Genomic DNA, 20,400 nt, shown 5'->3' with positions numbered 1-20,400 from the left:
CATTTTGTGCACCTACTAAGCAGCACACTCACACGTTTAAAAGCATGACTGTGTGTCAGTTACTTCTAAAATTTATTCAGCTGCATTAACAAAGTCCCACTCCCTCTGGCTTGACCAGGTCTCGCTTGAAAAATAGTTTTTAATCTCGATGAGGCTTTTATCTGGATAAATAAAGGATGATAAAAATAAATCACAAGTTCATCTGGATTGAGAATGATCTGTTTCAAAGGTTATAAGAGCATCCTATATCCTTATGGTGCTCTTTTCTGTCTAGTGGCTGCTTCATCAGCAGTGGTCAGTATGAACAGCACCTCATCAGCAGCCAAGGTAAGGTCGTTAGCTTTGCTCTTTATTTCTATTTTCAGAGATTTGCAAGTGAAATGCAGTGTAGTGGCTGACATCAGCTGACTTTGTTAAATGGCTTTAACAGAAGCACATTTTCAGCACATTTGCACGGCTGATTGTTTGTCAGACTAACGGACCTGAGCCTCAGATGTCCCATATATTTGACTGGATTTTAATCTTTAAGAAAGCAGAGCTTTCTTTTTTGCACTATTTAGGAAATTTTTCCTGCTCTGATTTTCCTTATTATTCTTTTTCCCACATTGTTGGAGCTACAGTGCAAAGTCTGCAAAAAATAGTAGCATGGACCATTTTCCATCTGGTTGCTCCATTTTTTTACTGAAATCTAAGGTTGTGCCTTTAATCTTCCTGATCTAATGTAAATCTTAAAGGCAATTGTGTGACATTTTTTTTTAATATTACATGTGTTTTCTGCTTGTAGGTAGACAAAAAAACCCGAACATTTCTCAATTAAAAATTAATTTCTTTCCAGGCACAAAGCCCATGCAAATATTTTGTACTAATACTATATGCCTAGAAGTTACACAGCATCTACAGCCTTTATTTTAAGTACATCAAAGCATCATTATCATCATGCCACAAACTGTGAAATCAGTTCATTTGCTGACGTTGCATTCACTTATCCTCAGTTTTACACAAATATTAATTCCTGTTCATATGTTGAATTCTGTAAATACTGTAATGTTTTTGCCAAGACAACCTTTTAAATACATTTCTTAGTGAGTCATGCTGCATGTCTCAGTAAACAACTCAGCAAACACACTGTTATATGTACTACTAGACTCAAGGTGTTGACAGAACAGCCTCTGAAAATAAGATGTTTGCTGTAAATGTCACAGCAGCCACTCAAAAACCAACAGCTATATGTGTCCAGGACACCGTGGCTGTATTTGTTACGCACCAAATAAAGCAAAGCAAACATTAAATACAGCCTTAGTCAATTCACAAAGATACACTGTTGTAACAGCCAGAATTTACAGGTCAGTGCAACCAACAGTAAAGGAGAATCAGCTAGATTGTTTATCAGTGCTGGGGGTACCAAATTACTGCTATTTAAGAAAAAGAGGTTCAAAAACATAAATCGTCCGTGTCTTAACATTAAGACGACTGTGTTAATGTCTGATACCTGCACAGGTATCTGCAGGTGGTTTGAAACATGAGCTGCCTCTGAAGTAGTCTTATTTAGGTCAGTGTACTTTTGCATTAGCCAGAGGATACATCTAAAGATTAGCTCAACCTATTAATATTCAACCTGTTCAGTGGTCCTAAACAGCTTCAGGCAGAGGAGTTAACTGTTACCTCAAAGGTAACAGTTAATGCATACATGATTAAAATACACAAATGACACTAAAACCAAGTACACAACTACAAACATAATTATTAGCTAATGCTATGGCTAAAACAGTTTGCTAAAAGCACAGGATGTATTTTAACTTCTTAAAGTCCATGCTTCTTAGCTAATAGCGTTATTTATGAGTTGAAATTACAAACTAAATATAGTGGATAAACAGCTTTGTTACCTGAAATGATAAATAAAACTTTTAAATTATTTTATTAAACATGTGATTAGCAGAGAAACTGCTAATGAACCAGGTGAAATTGTAAAGTATGGTTAAACTGTTAAAGGTAAGATTAAAAAAGAAAGACTTAAACACAATAATGAACGAAGTAATTGCTATAGCTATTGGATAGGTGAATGAAACAGCAGTGTTGGATGGTAAGCTGGGGTGTAAACTAGGGTGACCCGATCACAACAAACAAACACTGTGGGACATGTTAACAATGCTCAGAGGTAATCTGAAATTTTCAGATTATCTAAAAAAAAAAAAGAAGAATCAATTGTGCATGTTATCAGAATGTCATTTAGCATGTATAGGCCTAATATATGTGAAGTAAATATAACAAGTTTAAAAGGAACTCGAGTTTTGGTGCTGTGTTCTTACGAGATAATTTCTATAAAGTCTCTGATAATTACTGCAAAACCAGCCAAAATGCGGAATTCTGTTTCAAGATGTGGAACGTGGGCACTGAATAAAAATGCCGTGCAAAGTGACATAAAGAGGAACATCTGTTGACCTGTAAAATGATCAGGGTTTTTGAATCCATCTGACAGGGCTGCGGTCATCGCAGTCACATCACCACCTCTTAAGATTAAATTTTGATAAATCTGTGACACAACCAGCAAGGAAATTGGATTGTGGTTCTGGACATCTGACATCCTTTGAATAAATCCAGGTCCTGAGATACAAAATGCTCAAATTTGTTTGCCAGCTAGTTGCTAACTGTGTCTGATTCTAAGTGGATTAGTGCTGAGCATACAGCAGATTTTTGTTTTATAGATTTTTGAGTCAATAAAGAGGCCTGTTGCAAGCATGTAACAACACTACAACAGCACTCAGACAATAAAGTTGTGACAGTTCAATGATGAGCCGTAACTCACTGTAAATCCTCGTAAAGATAAGCGGAGCTGCTGACACCACTATGCAACTATTTTCACACCATCATTAAATATGTTCACCTTTTCCTTGGTGAAACCTGTCCAGTTTAATTAAACCATTTTTTATATAATATGTGACGTGGAGGATTTTGCAGGGGTGTTTGGTTGAATACAAGATGCCAAAACTGTATTAAAAATCTTCAACAGCAGTCTTAGGTGGATTTCCCCTGTGGCCTGTGTTATATCACCACAACATCAATTGGCTGTCAGGAATCCTGTTCGCTGCATGTCCCTACTGGCTGGTCCAGATTTACCAGTATATCACCAGTAACATTAGTCAAATGTGTCCCAGCTGTGATTGTCAGTGTGTCCATGTTCACCTGTGGGTTGTATGTAAATAACCTAGAAAAAAATCACTCTCTGTCTCTTTAAGCTGCACTTCTCCATCAGCATCCATGCATTTTGATGTGTATCTGTCTACATCTCTTTAGGATTTTTTTGGCTGATCCCTGACAACAGTGTTACTAAGATGTTAAATCTGAAGAGCAAACAGAGAGAGATCCATGGAGGGAGGAGAAAAATAGACGAAACGGAATAAAAACAGCCACGCTGTGAGCTGCTTCCAGCCAGATCATCAAATGACACCTTTTCTCCGTCTCGTTCTCGGGCGGACGCTCGTGGAGCAAAGAGCGTTGGACTGACGCCAAGCGAGAATAAAGAGAAACAAACCAGACAGAGTGAAACAGGGCCAAACATACTGAGAGGCTGAGAGCAGTTAACATAGACCTAAAAGAACGAGTGAATAAAAAAGAGAGACTGACTGGTGAAGCAGAGAGGAAGAGAGATATAAAGAGTCTATGTCATGTCCAACAAGGCCTGAATACATATTTTATATATCCAAAGGCTGGGCATTAAAGATTAACCCAGTCATCCTGTCTCTACATGATCTCACCTAATGATGGCAAAGTGCTCTTCTCTCAGCCCCGCTCAAAGACAGAGATGCATACACACTCTGCAAATAGAACCTCAGTGTGGAGCGAAGTCAGTTTAGCACAAGCAAAGTGCACTTTGACATGTTTGCTCGAGTGTGTGTGTCCATCCACTACCATGGTTAACCTCCTCACAGCCAGTCCAGTACAGATTCTGGCCAAATAAACAAAACAAAACAAAAAGCCCCATTAAGACACAGATGTTTTATTGTGTCTGTCTATTATTCATTTACAAAGCTAATTACATTTTGGGAAATGAACTTGGAACACATGAATTAATGCCCAACTGAAAAGTTGTGTGGAAATGCGTAGTTTTCAGGGTTTTCCCCCAAATCTTCTATTTTAATTCGAACAAGGGTATTTGAGTACTGTAGTTTTTGAATGTTTGAATGTTTTTGCCTAGTCAGCATGAACATTTTTAAGTGTCTACACAAGGAACAAGTAGCAGCAATGTGGAGACCAACAACTAAAGAAAGTTAATGACACTCACCCATCCTCGCCTTTTTGTGACAAGAGGCGAAATAAGCAATGGCAGCATAAAATGCGTGGGTCCAGACTCAAACTTTACTCATCCTCAAAGTAATTGAAGAAACTACCAACTTGAGGGCAGGATGACAACCAGAGCCTGGAACGTCTGATCAGCCATCAGTGGCAAAGTGATGCAAATTTTCTTGTCAGAATCAGGTAACCTTCTGATGTGTTTACCACCCTGTCATATCGCAATCATCTGCATTTTTATTGTCGTATATTAATTGTTGTCTCTGGTCATCATGTTGCTGATGTCATCACGCATCATTCTGCAATATTCCAGGTTCAGGTTGCCTAGGGAACCTTCTAATGTACCTGTCAACCTGTCATATGCCAATTAATGGTATCATTCATTGCATTTCCACACCTCAAAGTTGAGAAAATGTTAACTCAGGATCACCCACTTTGTTTTGCCAGCTATTAGTTTGCCTGTCATCGATTGAACATCATTGACTATTACTGATGATAGTTGCTTCCTGTTAGGACGTAACTCACCAACAGACCACATTATATGCAGTAAGTAACTGAATTATGTACATTAAGTGAATTAAAATAAAATAAACAATCGTGAAATTTTTAAACTGAAAATCTGAAAGTGTACATTGTGCGAGTGGGTGTTAAAGTGTCTAGTGCTGTAGTGAAGCCGAGAAGAATCAGGCTGGGATGTGTTAAGGGATGTGCTGATAGTTGCTTCCTGTGTAAACGCGACTCACCAACAGCCTTGGTGGACTCGGTCCATGAGAAATCACCAGAAACAGTCCTTGGTGGTCTTTCACTCCAGTAATTGTCTCACTTTTAAACCTCTGTGTGGCCACAGCTGCAGCCTGACTTACACTTTTAGGTTGTATCGCCATCTGTCCCTAAATTGTTAAAATTACTCTGAAAGGTAAGGATGGAGAGATGCCATTTTCACTGATGCACAGAACAAATTGGATTTCAGACATGGGGGCAGACGAGATTCTGATTCTCCTCAGGAGAAAAGCCTGCTCTACCCCTTAATCAGGGCTTCAGTAATGCAAGTTTAGTCCAGCTTTTTATTGACTTGACTTTTAGAAGTCTATACCTCACTTCCTCTCTGTGTAATTACGCTGGATAAGGTTCTTTGCATTGTCATAGCAGCATGTGATGAGGATCTCTAGCAGTCTAGGGACCGACTCTTTAAGCAGCGTTTAAACAACTTTTTGAACATTTTGTGAACTTTGTGGGGGGTTTCAAGTACAACGTGCCAGAAAAAAAAAAACCTGAGACCAACTTCCTTTAAGGAGCGTCATCATGTCAGTTTTTGAGGTAAGCATGTGTGGCAAGTCACATTACCAGTATGTACTGACAATGGTGATTAAGGTACTCTCCCACCCCTGATGATACTCTGACTGTACAGTATGTAGTGTAGCTGAAGTTCATCACAGATATCTTATTTGTTCTGATCATGACTTTGTGACCACTACCAGTTCTGCACTAGGACCCTGGGTACATTGGCCTAGTTAAACAGCGCTTGTTGTTTAATTAACATGCATGCCAGCTCAATTATGACTCCTCCTTATCAACTGAGACGCAATTGCTTCATGACACAGCATACCTAATTGGCTGAGTTGAAACACTGTGTGAAGATCAGTGTTAAATTCCTGTGATGCCCCCGTAAAGAAATCTACTCTCACTCCCATCTGCATCCTCTGGGTGGGTGGTGGGGGATTGAAAAATAATGGTTTGCCCTCTTTACCTCCACGCCAACCAGTTTAAAAGCCAAGTAACTGCCATTCAAACAAATGATACACTAATTTGTGGCTTTTCTCTCTTTGTTGTCATTGCTGCTGCTCTTCAGGGAAATTGAAATTTAAGTCACAAGTGGACCAATTCCTCCTAATTTGCCAATTAGGATGTGTGCGAGTAGGCTTTTGTGCATGTGTCCTATTATTCACAGTGCCAATATTTCTAAAGCCAGTTTGTGTTTACCACCCAACCCCCCCCCCACCCTGAGCTAATGAATGGATCAATCCAGAGGCTTGACGAGGATACTGCAGAGACAAATCAATGTGTGGGACATGGGATGTGGGGAAAGGAACACACGCAACTAGGAGATAAAAACAGAGTTTAAACTCTCCTCGTTATTTTGCAACACGACACTTTGCCTTTTTCGTCCTTTCCCCACTGTGTGACTGAACTGAATATATGGCATGTTCAGCATTGATTTATCGCAGTTTTTAATTGAATACACAATGTTAACACTCAAAGGCTATTTCATGGTACTCCATACATCATTACCTTTCCACCAAATGACTAATTTGATTTGCAGAGATCTATTCGATTTTTTATTCTTCACGGCTACTTTGACCATTTTGATTGTAGACCGCCAGAAGATAGACGGAGATAGTCGGCAGATTTTTGAAGTAAGCTCCATAGACAGCGTGAAAATGCATAAGTTATCCACTGGGGAAATGCAGTTTCTATAATTGGAAGAAAGCAGCAGAGGATCAAACACTTCCTGTCTGGGAGCTGGGTTATGCAACATCCACTTTATAAGTAGAGAAATCTTTGGTTTGACCTCAGCATCATTTTCTCTCTAGCCTCCTATCATCACACCATTTACCCATAAATCTCTGATTAGGAGACCTATGCTGTCTTTGTTTTGCTTTTTTTACTGAAAGGCGGCACTGAAAGATGCAGTGTAAAGAGAAAAGGCAGCATGTGTCAGAATGAAACTCACACAGCTTCAGTATTGATCTCAAACGCTGCATTAGAGAGGGTGCTGATTTCACCTCTTCAACCAGTGACCCACAACAGTGATGGACTCTTGCCTGGAGCTACAGACCAGGCAGGACAAAAGACTTTTTTCTTTTAAGCTCATTGTGCACTCATAGTCAGACGTTTACAGATACTCATCATGGATGTCACAGTAATTTTGGGCTCACAGGTTTTGATCTATTTTGGATTGTTTTTGTAATCCACACAGGGTCACAAGTATACATGGAAAACTAAAAAATGAGGGACTTGCAAAAATCTATATAGTTTTGATGTGATGATTACAATATTATGTTTTTCCCTGACTGCCAAGCCTCTGTAGAACACTTTTCAAAGACACATGAGGAGCGCCTCCCCTGGTTCATGCTGGTTAATATGATTGCAAAAGAAGCATTAAACTACTGTGAACTAAATAATTAAACTGAGCTCACACTGCAGCGACAAGGGTGTTTAAGTTTTTCATTACAAAACTGCATGAATTAGCACATCTTGTAGTCAACGTGTATCAGCAGAATTCAGCTGAGGTGGTGCAGCGACGTTATTGGACGGGCCTGAACACAGATGCCGTTTTCCTGCTATATAATGTTAATGTGCCTCCTCTCAAAATCATTATTTTTAAATATATTTACACTTGTACAATTTGGAGCAGCGCTCATGATGACTGTGACCTTGCCTCAGTGTGACAGGAGGGAAACATAATTACCCTATGATCACCTACAGTGCCGTGCTCCAGAGATTCCCATGAACACATTGTACATGAGCACAAAAGCATGCACAAATTACCCTACGTGATCTTAAACATGTTAGATGCACACCTCGAGCTCACGGCTGGGGGCGCGGTCTGTTACGCTTTGTGATAAGAATAAAAAGAATGATCACTATATGGAGCAAGAGCAGCTCCTTGTGTAATGGATTGTCATCAGATTGCGGGAGAAAAGAGGTGTGACCATAATGGCATGACTGCAGATGCAACACTGCTGGTATGAATACAAAGGAAGCACCGAAGCAGCTGTCTTATCTCTGCACCGCAGAATGTTTAAATTTGTGCCAAACGATCGAGAAATCCACGAGAACAGAAAAGAGGATCCGCGTGTGAAAACCTGTGAGTTATTGTAAACAGACTGTTTGCTCATTTGCATGTTTGAAGCACAAATTAGTCCATCATACGTATCCTCCTCTGTTCATGGTACAATACGTAAGGGTGTGCATTTCCTCCAGGGAAAAGAGCTGATACACCATGTTTGCACATTCACACGATGAGGCCATTGATGCCGTCACAAAAAACACACAGACTATTTTGTTCTCTATATCTCTGTTTTTCTTTTTTCTATTTATAGGCCTTTTCTAAATTCAGAAACAGTTGAAACGATGCTTTTTAAGATGTTTCGGAAATGCAGAAGTCTGTCGTCTGCTTCTGTCAGCCTTTGCATATTCAGAGAAATGTGCCAGAAAGCAAAGGGAAGTGCATCTGGGCTCATTCTGTTACCAACAAACCATGAAAACACAAGCACAAATGTCAGTTGTTGGGTTTATGTACACAGCCTCACTGAAAGAAGCATTAATAATAACATGATTATCTTCATGCAATCGAATAAATTGAATGTAGCTGCTTGAAAGTTCTTTCTGTGAACTTGCTTTAAAAGGACAATATTGACAACAGAAACTGAGACAGGAGCAACCCATCAATCTAAATCCTAACTCTCAGTTTGAGAGTATGGTCAGCATCTTTAACCACATCTGCCAGATGTTTTTAAAAGTGAGGGGGGAATCTATTAAGACAGAGCTTCAATAAACCAGATGTGCTCGCAGCTGAAGATAAGAACACTGTCCTTTTCCTTATGCATGCTTTTTGTATTGCATATCTCATATACATAGATACGTTTTTAAAAAGATGAAGAAAAACAACGATAACTCTCTGTGTTACAAAGTAATTACTCCCTATCATTAAATCCCAAATTAACCGTGATTAATCAAATTTTTTGGAAACCGGAGCTCAATTTCATGAGCCACACCCAGGCCTGATGACTGAAATAAGAGTTACATGGACAGGTTATTATGTAGCATTTAGGGGTTGTTGTTTTTTTCTTTGCTCTACTGGAGCACTCAAAGTGCTTTAAACATCATGCTTCATTCACACATTCACACCAGCACTTTGTTTTCTACACCTAAGAGCTTTCTGTCTAACTTTAACACACATTCATACACCAACATATGCATCAGAGAACAACTTGGAATTCGGTATCTTGCCCAAGGATACTTTGGGATGCAGACTGGAGCAACCACTTCAAATTAGTGAATGACCTGCTCTGCCTGTTGAGCTACAGTCATCTATTAACTACAGCCAGTAGAAACCATCTGCGAAAGAGAAGTAGGCTAAAAGATCTCAAATAGCAACACATTATGCCACAATCTACTACTCAAAAACTCAAAACAGATGAGAAACAAAGTCATGCACATCTATCAGTCTGGAAACAGTTACACAGCCATTTAAAGGCTTTGGGACTGCAGAGCATCATCAAAACGGTCACAGCACTGTATCTTTTTCATACCACTATATACAGGGAGTGCAGAATTATTAGGCAAATGAGTATTTTGTCCACACCATCCTCTTCATGCATGTTGTCTTACTCCAAGCTGTATAGGCTCGAAAGCCTACTACCAATTAAGCATATTAGGTGATGTGCATCTCTGTAATGAGAAGGGGTGTGGTCTAATGACATCAACACCCTATATCAGGTGTGCATAATTATTAGGCAACGTCCTTTCCTTTGGCAAAATGGGTCAAAAGAAGGACTTGACAGGCTCAGAAAAGTCAAAAATAGTGAGATATCTTGCAGAGGGATGCAGCAGTCTCAAAATTGCAAAGCTTCTGAAGCGTGATCATCGAACAATCAAGCGTTTCATTCAAAATAGTCAACAGGGTCGCAAGAAGCGTGTGGAAAAACCAAGGCGCAAAATAACTGCCCATGAACTGAGAAAAGTCAAGCGTGCAGCTGCCAAGATGCCACTTGCCACCAGTTTGGCCATATTTCAGAGCTGCAACATCACTGGAGTGCCCAAAAGCACAAGGTGTGCAATACTCAGAGACATGGCCAAGGTAAGAAAGGCTGAAAGACGACCACCACTGAACAAGACACACAAGCTGAAACGTCAAGACTGGGCCAAGAAATATCTCAAGACTGATTTTTCTAAGGTTTTATGGACTGATGAAATGAGAGTGAGTCTTGATGGGCCAGATGGATGGGCCCGTGGCTGGATTGGTAAAGGGCAGAGAGCTCCAGTCCGACTCAGACGCCAGCAAGGTGGAGGTGGAGTACTGGTTTGGGCTGGTATCATCAAAGGTGAGCTTGTGGGGCCTTTTCGGGTTGAGGATGGAGTCAAGCTCAACTCCCAGTCCTACTGCCAGTTTCTGGAAGACACCTTCTTCAAGCAGTGGTACAGGAAGAAGTCTGCATCCTTCAAGAAAAACATGATTTTCATGCAGGACAATGCTCCATCACACGCGTCCAAGTACTCCACAGCGTGGCTGGCAAGAAAGGGTATAAAAGAAGAAAAACTAATGACATGGCCTCCTTGTTCACCTGATCTGAACCCCATTGAGAACCTGTGGTCCATCATCAAATGTGAGATTTACAAGGAGGGAAAACAGTACACCTCTCTGAACAGTGTCTGGGAGGCTGTGGTTGCTGCTGCACGCAATGTTGATGGTGAACAGATCAAAACACTGACAGAATCCATGGATGGCAGGCTTTTGAGTGTCCTTGCAAAGAAAGGTGGCTATATTGGTCGCTGATTTGTTTTTGTTTTGTTTTTGAATGTCAGAAATGTATATTTGTGAATGTGGAGATGTTATATTGGTTTCACTGGTAAAAATAAATAATTGAAATGGGTGTATATTTGTTTTTTGTCAAGTTGCCTAATAATTATGCACAGTAATAGTCACCTGCACACACAGATATCCCCCTAAAATAGCTAAAACTACAAACAAGCTAAAAACTACTTCCAAAAACATTCAGCTTTGATATTAATGAGTTTTTTGGGTTCATTGAGAACATGGTTGTTGTTCAATAATAAAATTATTCCTCAAAAATACAACTTGCCTAATAATTCTGCACTCCCTGTAGGAAGAACCACAAAATGATGTCTCGGATTAGATATTGGAAATTTTGTCTCTGTGTCAAAATTCTAACTCCTCTACACATTCACCACTGGATCTGTATGTAGGAGTGCAAACGTCTGACCGTGAATGGTCATTAACCTGCCATCTCTTTTGTACAAACTCACAGGCGATTGAGCTCACGTGAGAGGAGTGCAAGTCATGTCATGTGTCCTGCCTCCAGCACACATTATTCATTAACCACCATTGAAACCACAGAGTATTTCCAGTAGTGAGAGCATGTCTGAAGGGGACCATCTCCTGCTGTGAGAAAGTCTAATGACCAACATTGTCTGGAGTTCATGTGTGGTAATAAAAACAACTGTTGCATTAAAATGTTTAAGTGTCTATGTTTGCAGTGGTTTTCACTCCCAGTGTGGTGACAGCCGACGAGACTACGACACTGAACATCAGCCTGCTTTGTGTGACCTACTTTTTCCACTCCTACTTATTTTTTGTCTCTTTTTCCATTTTAAAATCCCAATTTTTCCACCTTTTGTGAATTCTTTTCTGTTTATATACCGCCGCGTGTTCCGGTTTACCCTTCGCTCTTTTCTCTGCCCCGTCTTCCTTTTCCAAAATCCGCTCGCTCCGCCAGTCTCATTTCAAGTCTGTTTCATGTTTTAATCTTCTTAATCTTTTTTTTTTTCCACAGCCACGCCACCTCATTTTCTTTCCCGTTCCTTCCAACACCCTGTTGATTTTTCGATGCCATTTTCACGGCTCGTGTTTCCACCCAACCATGTCATCCTATATTTTTTCTTGTTTATCATCTCATTTTTGTTTCCCATCCACCCCGTTCTTTTGATGTGTCCCTCCCTCTCTATCTCCTGCTGTCTCATCTCTTGTCTTTCAGCTGCAAAAAGAAAAAAAACAGATTATTTCTCTTCACTCATCTTCGGGAAAGCATCAAAGAGGCACCGGCAGGATGGATAAGAATAGAAAACTGATGCTATTTATAGGCTTCTCCAAAGAATGCCTATTAGCCAAAACAAGAGCACTGCCTCAGCTTTATTTGAACACATACAGACAGATGTCTACAGACACCTCTCCTTGACCAGCTGGAACAGAAACGCAGTGAAAAACAATGCCATAGCTGATATGCTCCTTTAAATAGACTGTGTTGGGGATGTATTGATGACCTATACTATAATAGAAACAACGCATTTATTACAAACTTCAAAAAGTTCCCTGTAATCATGCTTTTGCACTGCCATATCAGTCTTGCTCTTATCTGTAGCAAATTAATGTCCATAATTGCAGAACTTTGGCTCGGTGGCAACTTTTAAATCTTTCATGGTCCCTCCAAATGCACACACACATCCACGTTTGCACACACCCGCATGGTGTAGCGCTGACAGCTGACTGATGTTGGCCTCATGAAGCACAGTGATCTCCCTTAATTATACATGATCTGTCACAGAGGAGAGGGACGGAGAGAAAGAAGAGAGTGGAGGAGATGGGGGGGGGCGAGGAGACAGAAAGAAGATATTGATGAGAGGCAGGCAAAAATAGAAAGTGAGAAAAGGTGGTTGGAGCGGTAAATGCGAAGCTGAAAATGGAGCAGAGGATAAGTGGGGTGAAAGAGGGAGCGGGAGTTGGAGGAGCGGAAAGTTAAGATGCCAGGGGAGATGATAGAGAGAAAGAGGAGAAGGACAGAAGAGAGGATGGGAGGAAAACGAGTGAAAGGAAATCAGAGGACGCCACCGTGTATTGATCTTGACGTCTCCCCTTCGGCTGGTTGGACTTAACATTGCCACTGAACATGAGAGCAGCAGGTTGGACTCATTCACCTCCAACCTCCAGGATGTAGGCTGCAGGCACATGCAAATCACAGCCACATATCCCCACTCGCTCTCTGCCTGCCTTATACACTGCTGTCAATCTGTTCTCCTAAACATGATTACACTCTTCTGGAGGCTGTCACTGTCCTGTATGACAATATTTTCCCAGTCATAGACCATAGGCTAAGAGAGAGAAATCCAGTCCTCCTTCCTGATACACACACAACCGCATCCCACTCCATATTACTATAACTAGAACAGAAGTGCTCGTCGTATATACCTCTTAATATTGCTGAGTCAGATTTATATGTATTATAAAAAGTCTTTCTCAGAAGCAAGTCTCCTCACTCAGCAGCAATCTTAAAATGTCTCCTAAATGGCCACTTATCTGGGAACTTATTATCAATCTGGTCATTAAAATTGGATTGGATCAAATCTGATGAAAAAACAAACAAAAAGTTGAAAGGTTTAAAGACTACGAGGCGAAACTGTATCGTTTTATATTTCATATTTCTGTATAGTTTTCATATTTATATCCTGTTCATAGCCTGTACATACTTATAGTTATAGCATATTCATAACATACCTTCATACCGCGTACATTGTAACATACCCATAATAGACCCATATTTTGTACCCTCATACTTATAACAGACCCCTTTCTGTAATATATCTATATATCTATATTATTGCTAAAACACTTTCTGGATGGATGCAAAATGCATTTCGTAGCCTTGTACTTGTGACATGACAATGACAATAAAGTTGAATTCTATTCTATTCTATTCTAAACATGGTTTTAAAAAGCTTTTGTCCCCTTTAATTTGTCTTTCCAACTTCATATTTGCTGTTGCAGGTTCTCCCAACAGTTACATTTCAGGTTTCTTTGAATGCCACACAGTACACATGATTTGTTTTAGGCTGTAAATGAGCCTTTTTAACAAATTTGTGCACTACAGTGAAGAAAATTGAAAAAATGACAGTGATGTTATGTGTCCTGTGTTCCTCGTAATCATATAACAGCCATACACAAAAAACTAAGTGTTTCCCCCTGATTCAACAGCCTGCAGAAACACCTTTGCCAGCAACGGTGTGTCTCAGTGTCTTTATCAGTCTCTCACATTGCTGTGGAGGATTTTTGGCCCACTTTTCATTACAACTTTGCTGCAGTTCATTGAGCTTTGTGGGCTTTCATTTATGCACAGCTTTCTTAACATCCCACCACTCAATCAGCTTGATGTCTGCACTTTGACCGGGCCATTGCAACACTTTGATTCGTTTCTTTTTCAGACTTTCTGTTGTAGATTTGCTGCTGTGCTCGGGATCATTACCCTGTTGTATGACCCAGTTTCTGCCAAGCTCCAGCTGCCAAACAAATGGACTTGGTATACATAGAAAGTCATGGTCAACTCAGAGCCTGCAAGGTGCCCGGTCCTGTGGCACAAAATAAGCCTAAAATGTTGTCCCGTTGCGCTCGGTATGAGGTGTTTATACTTGATTTGTTGTGTTTGATGTTCTCCAAATGTGGCTCTGTGGCTCTTAAAAAAGTCACGCCTTTTCAGTCCATTTTTAATTGTGCATCATGAACTTTGACATTTATCATGCTGAGGCCTGTGAACTCTAAAATGTAGCTCTTGGGTTTTTTTAAATTATTTCTCTGAGCATTGTAAGGTCAGACGTTGGGGTGAAATTTCTGGGGAGATCATGGCATGGTCTTAACACCAAACTGAATAATCCAGACCAGCAAACTGTCAAAAATTGTGCTCCATAGAGATGTTTACACTTGCATGAGTATACCTGGCTGCTACGAACCTTTTTAATTCCAATGGAAATAAAAATTGTGAACTTTTCCCCCCACTGGACAGAGTCCAGTGAAAACTTTCTTTTTCACATGTTTGTAAATGACTAGAGCTTTAAATTAACCTATTGTTTTACTAGGTTGGTATACTTTCAGGTTCTGTCCGGCCCTGATTATGTCAACACAGTTGAAACCCAGTTTAATTTTTAATCATTTGCTCTTTGCTGTTTGTGAAATGCAAAAATAAAAATAAAAGTCACCTTACCATATCCACTAATGTTTACATTTAACTGATGATTTCTCAAACAGTTTCTGGCATTCAGCATTTAGAAACCAGGGCAACAAATAAATATACATTTAAAATAAAAGAACAATTCAAAGCAATGGACAGGGAGAGGTGAAGAAGAGAGTGCAGGCAAGGTGGAGTGAGTAGAAAGTGACAGGGGTGATTTGTGACAGAAGGATAGTAGCACAAGTGAAAGGGAAGGATCGCAAGATGGTTGTGAGATCTGCTGTGATGTATGATGTGGAGACAATAGCACTAACAAAAAAAAACAAAAATGAGGAGGCAGAGCAAAAGATGTTCAGATTTTTACTGAGAGTGACCACGAGGGACAAGATTAGAAATGAGTACACCAGAAGGACAGCTCAGATGGAGTGTTTTGAGACAAAGTTAGAGAGGAAAGGCTCTAACAGAAGAGTATGCAAGGGATAACAGAAGGCAGATGATCTGCTGTGGTGACCCCTAAAGAGAGCAGCCAAAATATAAATGATGAATTCATACCTAACCCCATATTTTTATCAATTAATAACAATGACAAAAAAGCATCAAGGTGATCTATAGTCAGGTAAAGGTCAGCACAACAGCAGCAACAAACACATTTTCCCTACATAAATCTGATTTAATCAATTTAAGCTCAGCACAAGCTCTTGGAGTTAAAGTCTGATATTTTCATTAACGGACACAAAGATGTGACGGAAAAAACAAACACTTTATTCTGTTGGCGCATTTTTTCAAATAAATTAATCGTTCAGACTATTTTTATTGTCGACCTGAAAAACCATCTCCCAAATCAGTCAGTAACCAGCAACAGCTTCACAACTGCGAGGCCAAAGTGAAAATCCTCGGGCTCTGTAGAGACTAAGGAAGCCACAAACGAGATGGTGCACCTGGATGACACCCTGATCAGCCGTGTCTGACGAATTATAGTCTGACACCAGCTTTCTTAAGCAGTCAGTTTGCTTTCTCTTTATACTGCCAATTAACCTCCAACATACTTCAGTAATAAACAGCACCATACACAATCATGAGCAACTCCAGCTTCAAATTGCCTCAGTGTTTGGTAGCGCTTCATTCTCTTGACTGGATAAAAATTGGTTCTTATTTATAGAACTGAGTCCTAATTGGCTCCTACAAGCTTTCCAACAACAGAAATACAATGCGAGTGTTATCTGTATCACCGGGGGAAGAATGAGATTGGAAAACTTCTAGCAAATATTGACACTTTCTTCTTCTACTTGATTAAAACTTCAAACAACAGCCTTATAAAAATCAGTCAGTATCGCCTCTTATTTATCTTAGTTATCGAGCCTCTTTTTGGGGATTCTCAAGTGCAACTCCACCAAACGTGATGAGCAGAAATCGTATATTTGTTACATTTAAAGCATACAGTAAATGCACCACATGTAAGGAGACCTCCAGAGTGCAAAAGGTTAAATTTAAGACCATTTATTCATAACTTTCACTGTAAAGAAAATAAACTTATCATCCCTTATCATGTCCTTTATATTAAGCCTGTTTTATATCATTCATGTTTACTACCTACACTCACTGTCTTAATTAGCAGCAGGCAGCAACAAACAGCAGCAGCAGTTGTTTTTCAGCTGCACATCCATGATGAGAATCAGAGAAAGTGGCTACACTGTGATCATGAAGTAGCAGTAACACTCAGGTAGGCAGTACCATTTAAATTATGCTTAATTGATGATAATATCCCCCACACCAATACATCAACAACAACCTGAACCTTTGATACAAAGCAGGATGCTGTTTATGGTAAATTCTGACTCTACCATCCAAATGTCACTGCATAATTTGAGACTCATCCAATCATGCAACCTTTTTCTAATCTTCTGTTGTCCAATTTTGGTGAGCCTGTGCGGATGGCTGCCTCAATTTTCTTATTCTATCTGACAGGAGCGGCACCCAGTGTGGTCTTCTGCAGCTTTAGCCCACCTGCTTCAAGGTTTGAGATGTTGTGCGTTCAGAAATGGTCTTCTGCATACAAGTGGTTATTTGAGTTACTTTTGCCTTCCTGTCGGCTCAAAGCTGCCTCATCATTCTCCTCTGACATCAACAAGGTATAGGATAGGTGTACTTAGCAAAGTGCAAAGCGACTGCAAAGTTACTTGAATTGTTCAAGTCACTTGAACATCCCTTTGTTTTTTGCACTGCGCTGGATATTGCCTTACAAGTAATTATACTGGGTGGGGTGTTTCGAGACTTTAAAGTCTTCAGGATTATCCATCCAGTGCCAAATACTGTGTCCCCAAAGGGAGCAGCTAATGCACCAGTGTCTTTAATCCAGAGTCAACTGAACTGATGCCTTAGAGAAAAGTTAAAGGAATCAAGGGCATCCCAGACTGGCATTACACTCTATTCAGTCGTGGTTTGTGCTCAGAAGTACATTTTAGGAACTATTCAAACACACAATTCTTTCAATTTTCCTATTTTCATGATATGTTTGTCATTTTATTCTGACCTACATATGCAGGACAATTGGGAAAAGCTGACAAAATAAGAAATGCAAAGAGGAAAAAAAAGAGCAGATAAAGTAAGAGATGGAGGTCTCCTAGCAGCGGTAAGAGGAGACGCGCTGTTGTTGAGAAGCAGAAGTGTAGCATGAGGAGCACAGGAAATGTCATGAAATATGTAGGAAGGAGCAGCTCAGCACCGGAACACAAAGCCATTAAAGAAAGCCCTGGAAAATGCAGTCAGCTAGAAATATAAACGTCCATTTCCGTATCGTTCATAAATACTCTCAGGCACGGATAAAAGCACACACACGCTTTCACATCTCCTGGAAAAAAAAAAAGAAGTAAAAGCTTTAATACTCATGTACACAGTTTAACACATTCTTGTGCTCTCAGAGACGCAAGCACGAAACTGTACATGCATTATCAGCACTAAACACAAAGAAAACAGAGCCAATCTCGTCTCTCCTCTGTCTGCTCTCCTCCTTCTCTTCCACTGGACCTGAAGATGTTTTGTAAATCATTGATTGAGTACATGCAGGAAACCAGCGAGACAGCTAGTCTGACATGCAGCAAGTGCTCTCAGTCTTTCGGGTTAAACAGCAGGCCAGCGGACAACTCGCTCCGAAGGCGGTTTAGGGCGAGAAGAGGTGGCGCTCTGAGCTCTGAGCACTCACTTCGCCCTCAGCCCCGTACAACTCACAGGCTTGTCAACAAGGTGCTTCAGCTGTGTGGAGGATTTGGTGCAGTGCTGAAGATGTAAGTGAAAAAACTATAGCACAGTACAATAGAAGCCAGTCATATTGTGACTTGGCACTTATTTGCTGTTCAGCATTTCATATATTTTTATGTGTAATAATGCATCATAAACTGGAAGACTGACGGGATTTGATGTTTATCTCTCTGGCAGCAGCTGCAGCTCAGGGCTGGAGGGGCTGTGGAGCCTCACAGGATTTAGTTTGTTTGTGAAAACAGGAGGAATCTATACTTTCCTTTGTTCAAGCAGTCTTAAAACGTCCCAGCGTTAGATCTCAGGTGAGGATAGTTAAAGGATTCATTGACTGGATCCAAGGATCGGGTTTTACAAAGCACCTTGATTTGGATTTGACAGGATTTCAGTTTTGTTGTGGGTTTAATTTTGTGCTTCGGTTATCAGTCTGCCTGAGCTAATGTCTTCACTTAAAGTTGAAATTTTCATTTCAGATTAAAAAAAGATTACTGTTGCTGGCTATCAGCATGGCTAAATGATCACAACACTGGATGACCTGGACTGCAATCCAGCAAAAGTTCAGAGAAGGTAACAAAAGTAATGGAGATGAAGAGAAACAGCATTTATTAAAGCTGTATGTGTCTGCTACAAAACAAGACAAGGGTGACTTCTTCTCGTTGTCTAGTCTATTTCTCCTGATCTCAATTCAGTCTCAAGGTAAATAGTGTTTTCCCCCTTTTCTGCACTAACATATATATTTATTCAGGATCAGACACGGTATCACCACATACTGGACAGTATGGCGATTTTATTGTCTTTTTTTTTTACAACACATGCCCTTCCTGACACACACCGGTGGGATTTGTGTCTCTTTTCAGAATCGAACCAACGATATTTTGCTTTTTGGACAAATGTGGGACCAACTACACTAGGAGAGCAGCAAAAAATGTCTTCTTCTTCATCTTTCAAATAAGAGGACTTCTGACAAACACATGACACATAGCAGAGCAAAGGATGCTTTTGGAAAGACTTATGCCACACCTTTATGTGACATTAAAGATATTAAAGCACAGAGTTGATCTTTTCCTGTTAATATTATTGACAAGCCCATTTTTAAAGTAATGAAAATTATTGTTTTCTTGGTATATATGTGGGTACATTTATTTTAACAGAAATAAAAAAAACTGAAAGTAAGTTGCAGATCTTTTCAGCAGCTCGTGTTAGGTCAAACTGCAAAAAGCAATTGAAAGTGATAGTTATAGACTCGGTTTCTCCACAATGGAGATAGCTCAGCATAAATACCTGCATCACGAACTCAGTGCTTTACAGTGACTGTCTTCGCTGTCTGATAAAGACACTTGCTGCTGCTGGTGGTGGAGGGTATGTATTATCATCTCTGTGGCAAACAGAAATGAGACCACACAAATAAAGCACATCAGTGTTTCCGTCTCTCTCCCACTCAGCCAGCCACAGCCTCTCATAATTGCAATCAATAACTCAAACAGTTTCCGTCCATGTTATCACTACTATCATCATCACCACCACGCCCATGGCGCTCCATCGTTTCATCTTCTATAAATCAAAGTTCATGAGACTTCACTCTATGGCAGTCACATCTAGCCACGGTGACCACAACGCAAATGCATGGATCGCTACTGGGCTTGCTGTTTTCTCTCCACTGCCTGAATCATCTGAGCAAGGCAGCAACCTCTCCAGTAATTTACAGCAGAAGGGAAATTAAGGAGCAAGCTCTTATTAAACGACGAGTCATAATAATAACAATAATAATAATAGTAATAATAATAATAAGCGTGATGTTGTTGCAGACCTCTAGTTTTAATTCTCCATGCCTGCGTAAAATTGATCCACTGCGTCCACGTGACATTTGCAATTATCAAAGACTACGAGATGGACTGGTAGATGAGACGCGCGAGGCTTTAATCTACCTGAATGCTGCAGGAGATCTCGGAGTCGTCCAGTAACCGGATCGTACAGAGGATCTCCTGGTCCAAGGAGCGGAGGCTGGGGCTGCGAAACCGGAGCATTTTCATCCTTCTGTCGGTTCTGTTTCAGCCCCTCATGTCGGAGGTTCCACAGACAAGACCAGACGCGCGCAGAGGCTCACGCACACGGATGACTCACGCAC

At 40.3% G+C, this 20,400-nt stretch overlaps 1 protein-coding gene across 5 annotated transcripts in view; it reads right to left on the bottom strand.

Moving 5' to 3' along the window:
- Positions 1–20,305, bottom strand: part of frmd3 (FERM domain containing 3) — a 62,308-nt gene extending 42,003 nt beyond the window's left edge. For all 5 annotated transcript variants that reach the window (XM_084945313.1, XM_084945314.1, XM_084945316.1 and 2 more), the window contains exon 1: positions 20,201–20,305. In XM_084945313.1, the coding sequence (XP_084801439.1) occupies positions 20,201–20,305 (105 nt within the window). The remainder of the gene's footprint in view (positions 1–20,200) is intronic.
- Positions 20,306–20,400: the final 95 nt, after the last annotated feature.

This window comes from Perissodus microlepis, chromosome 12, assembly GCF_051167445.1.
Source record: "Perissodus microlepis isolate ML-2025 ecotype Zambia chromosome 12, ASM5116744v1, whole genome shotgun sequence".
Classification (NCBI taxonomy): domain Eukaryota; kingdom Metazoa; phylum Chordata; class Actinopteri; order Cichliformes; family Cichlidae; genus Perissodus; species Perissodus microlepis.
Note: the sequence above shows the minus strand (reverse complement) of the source record. Positions and strands in the feature narration are given on the sequence as shown.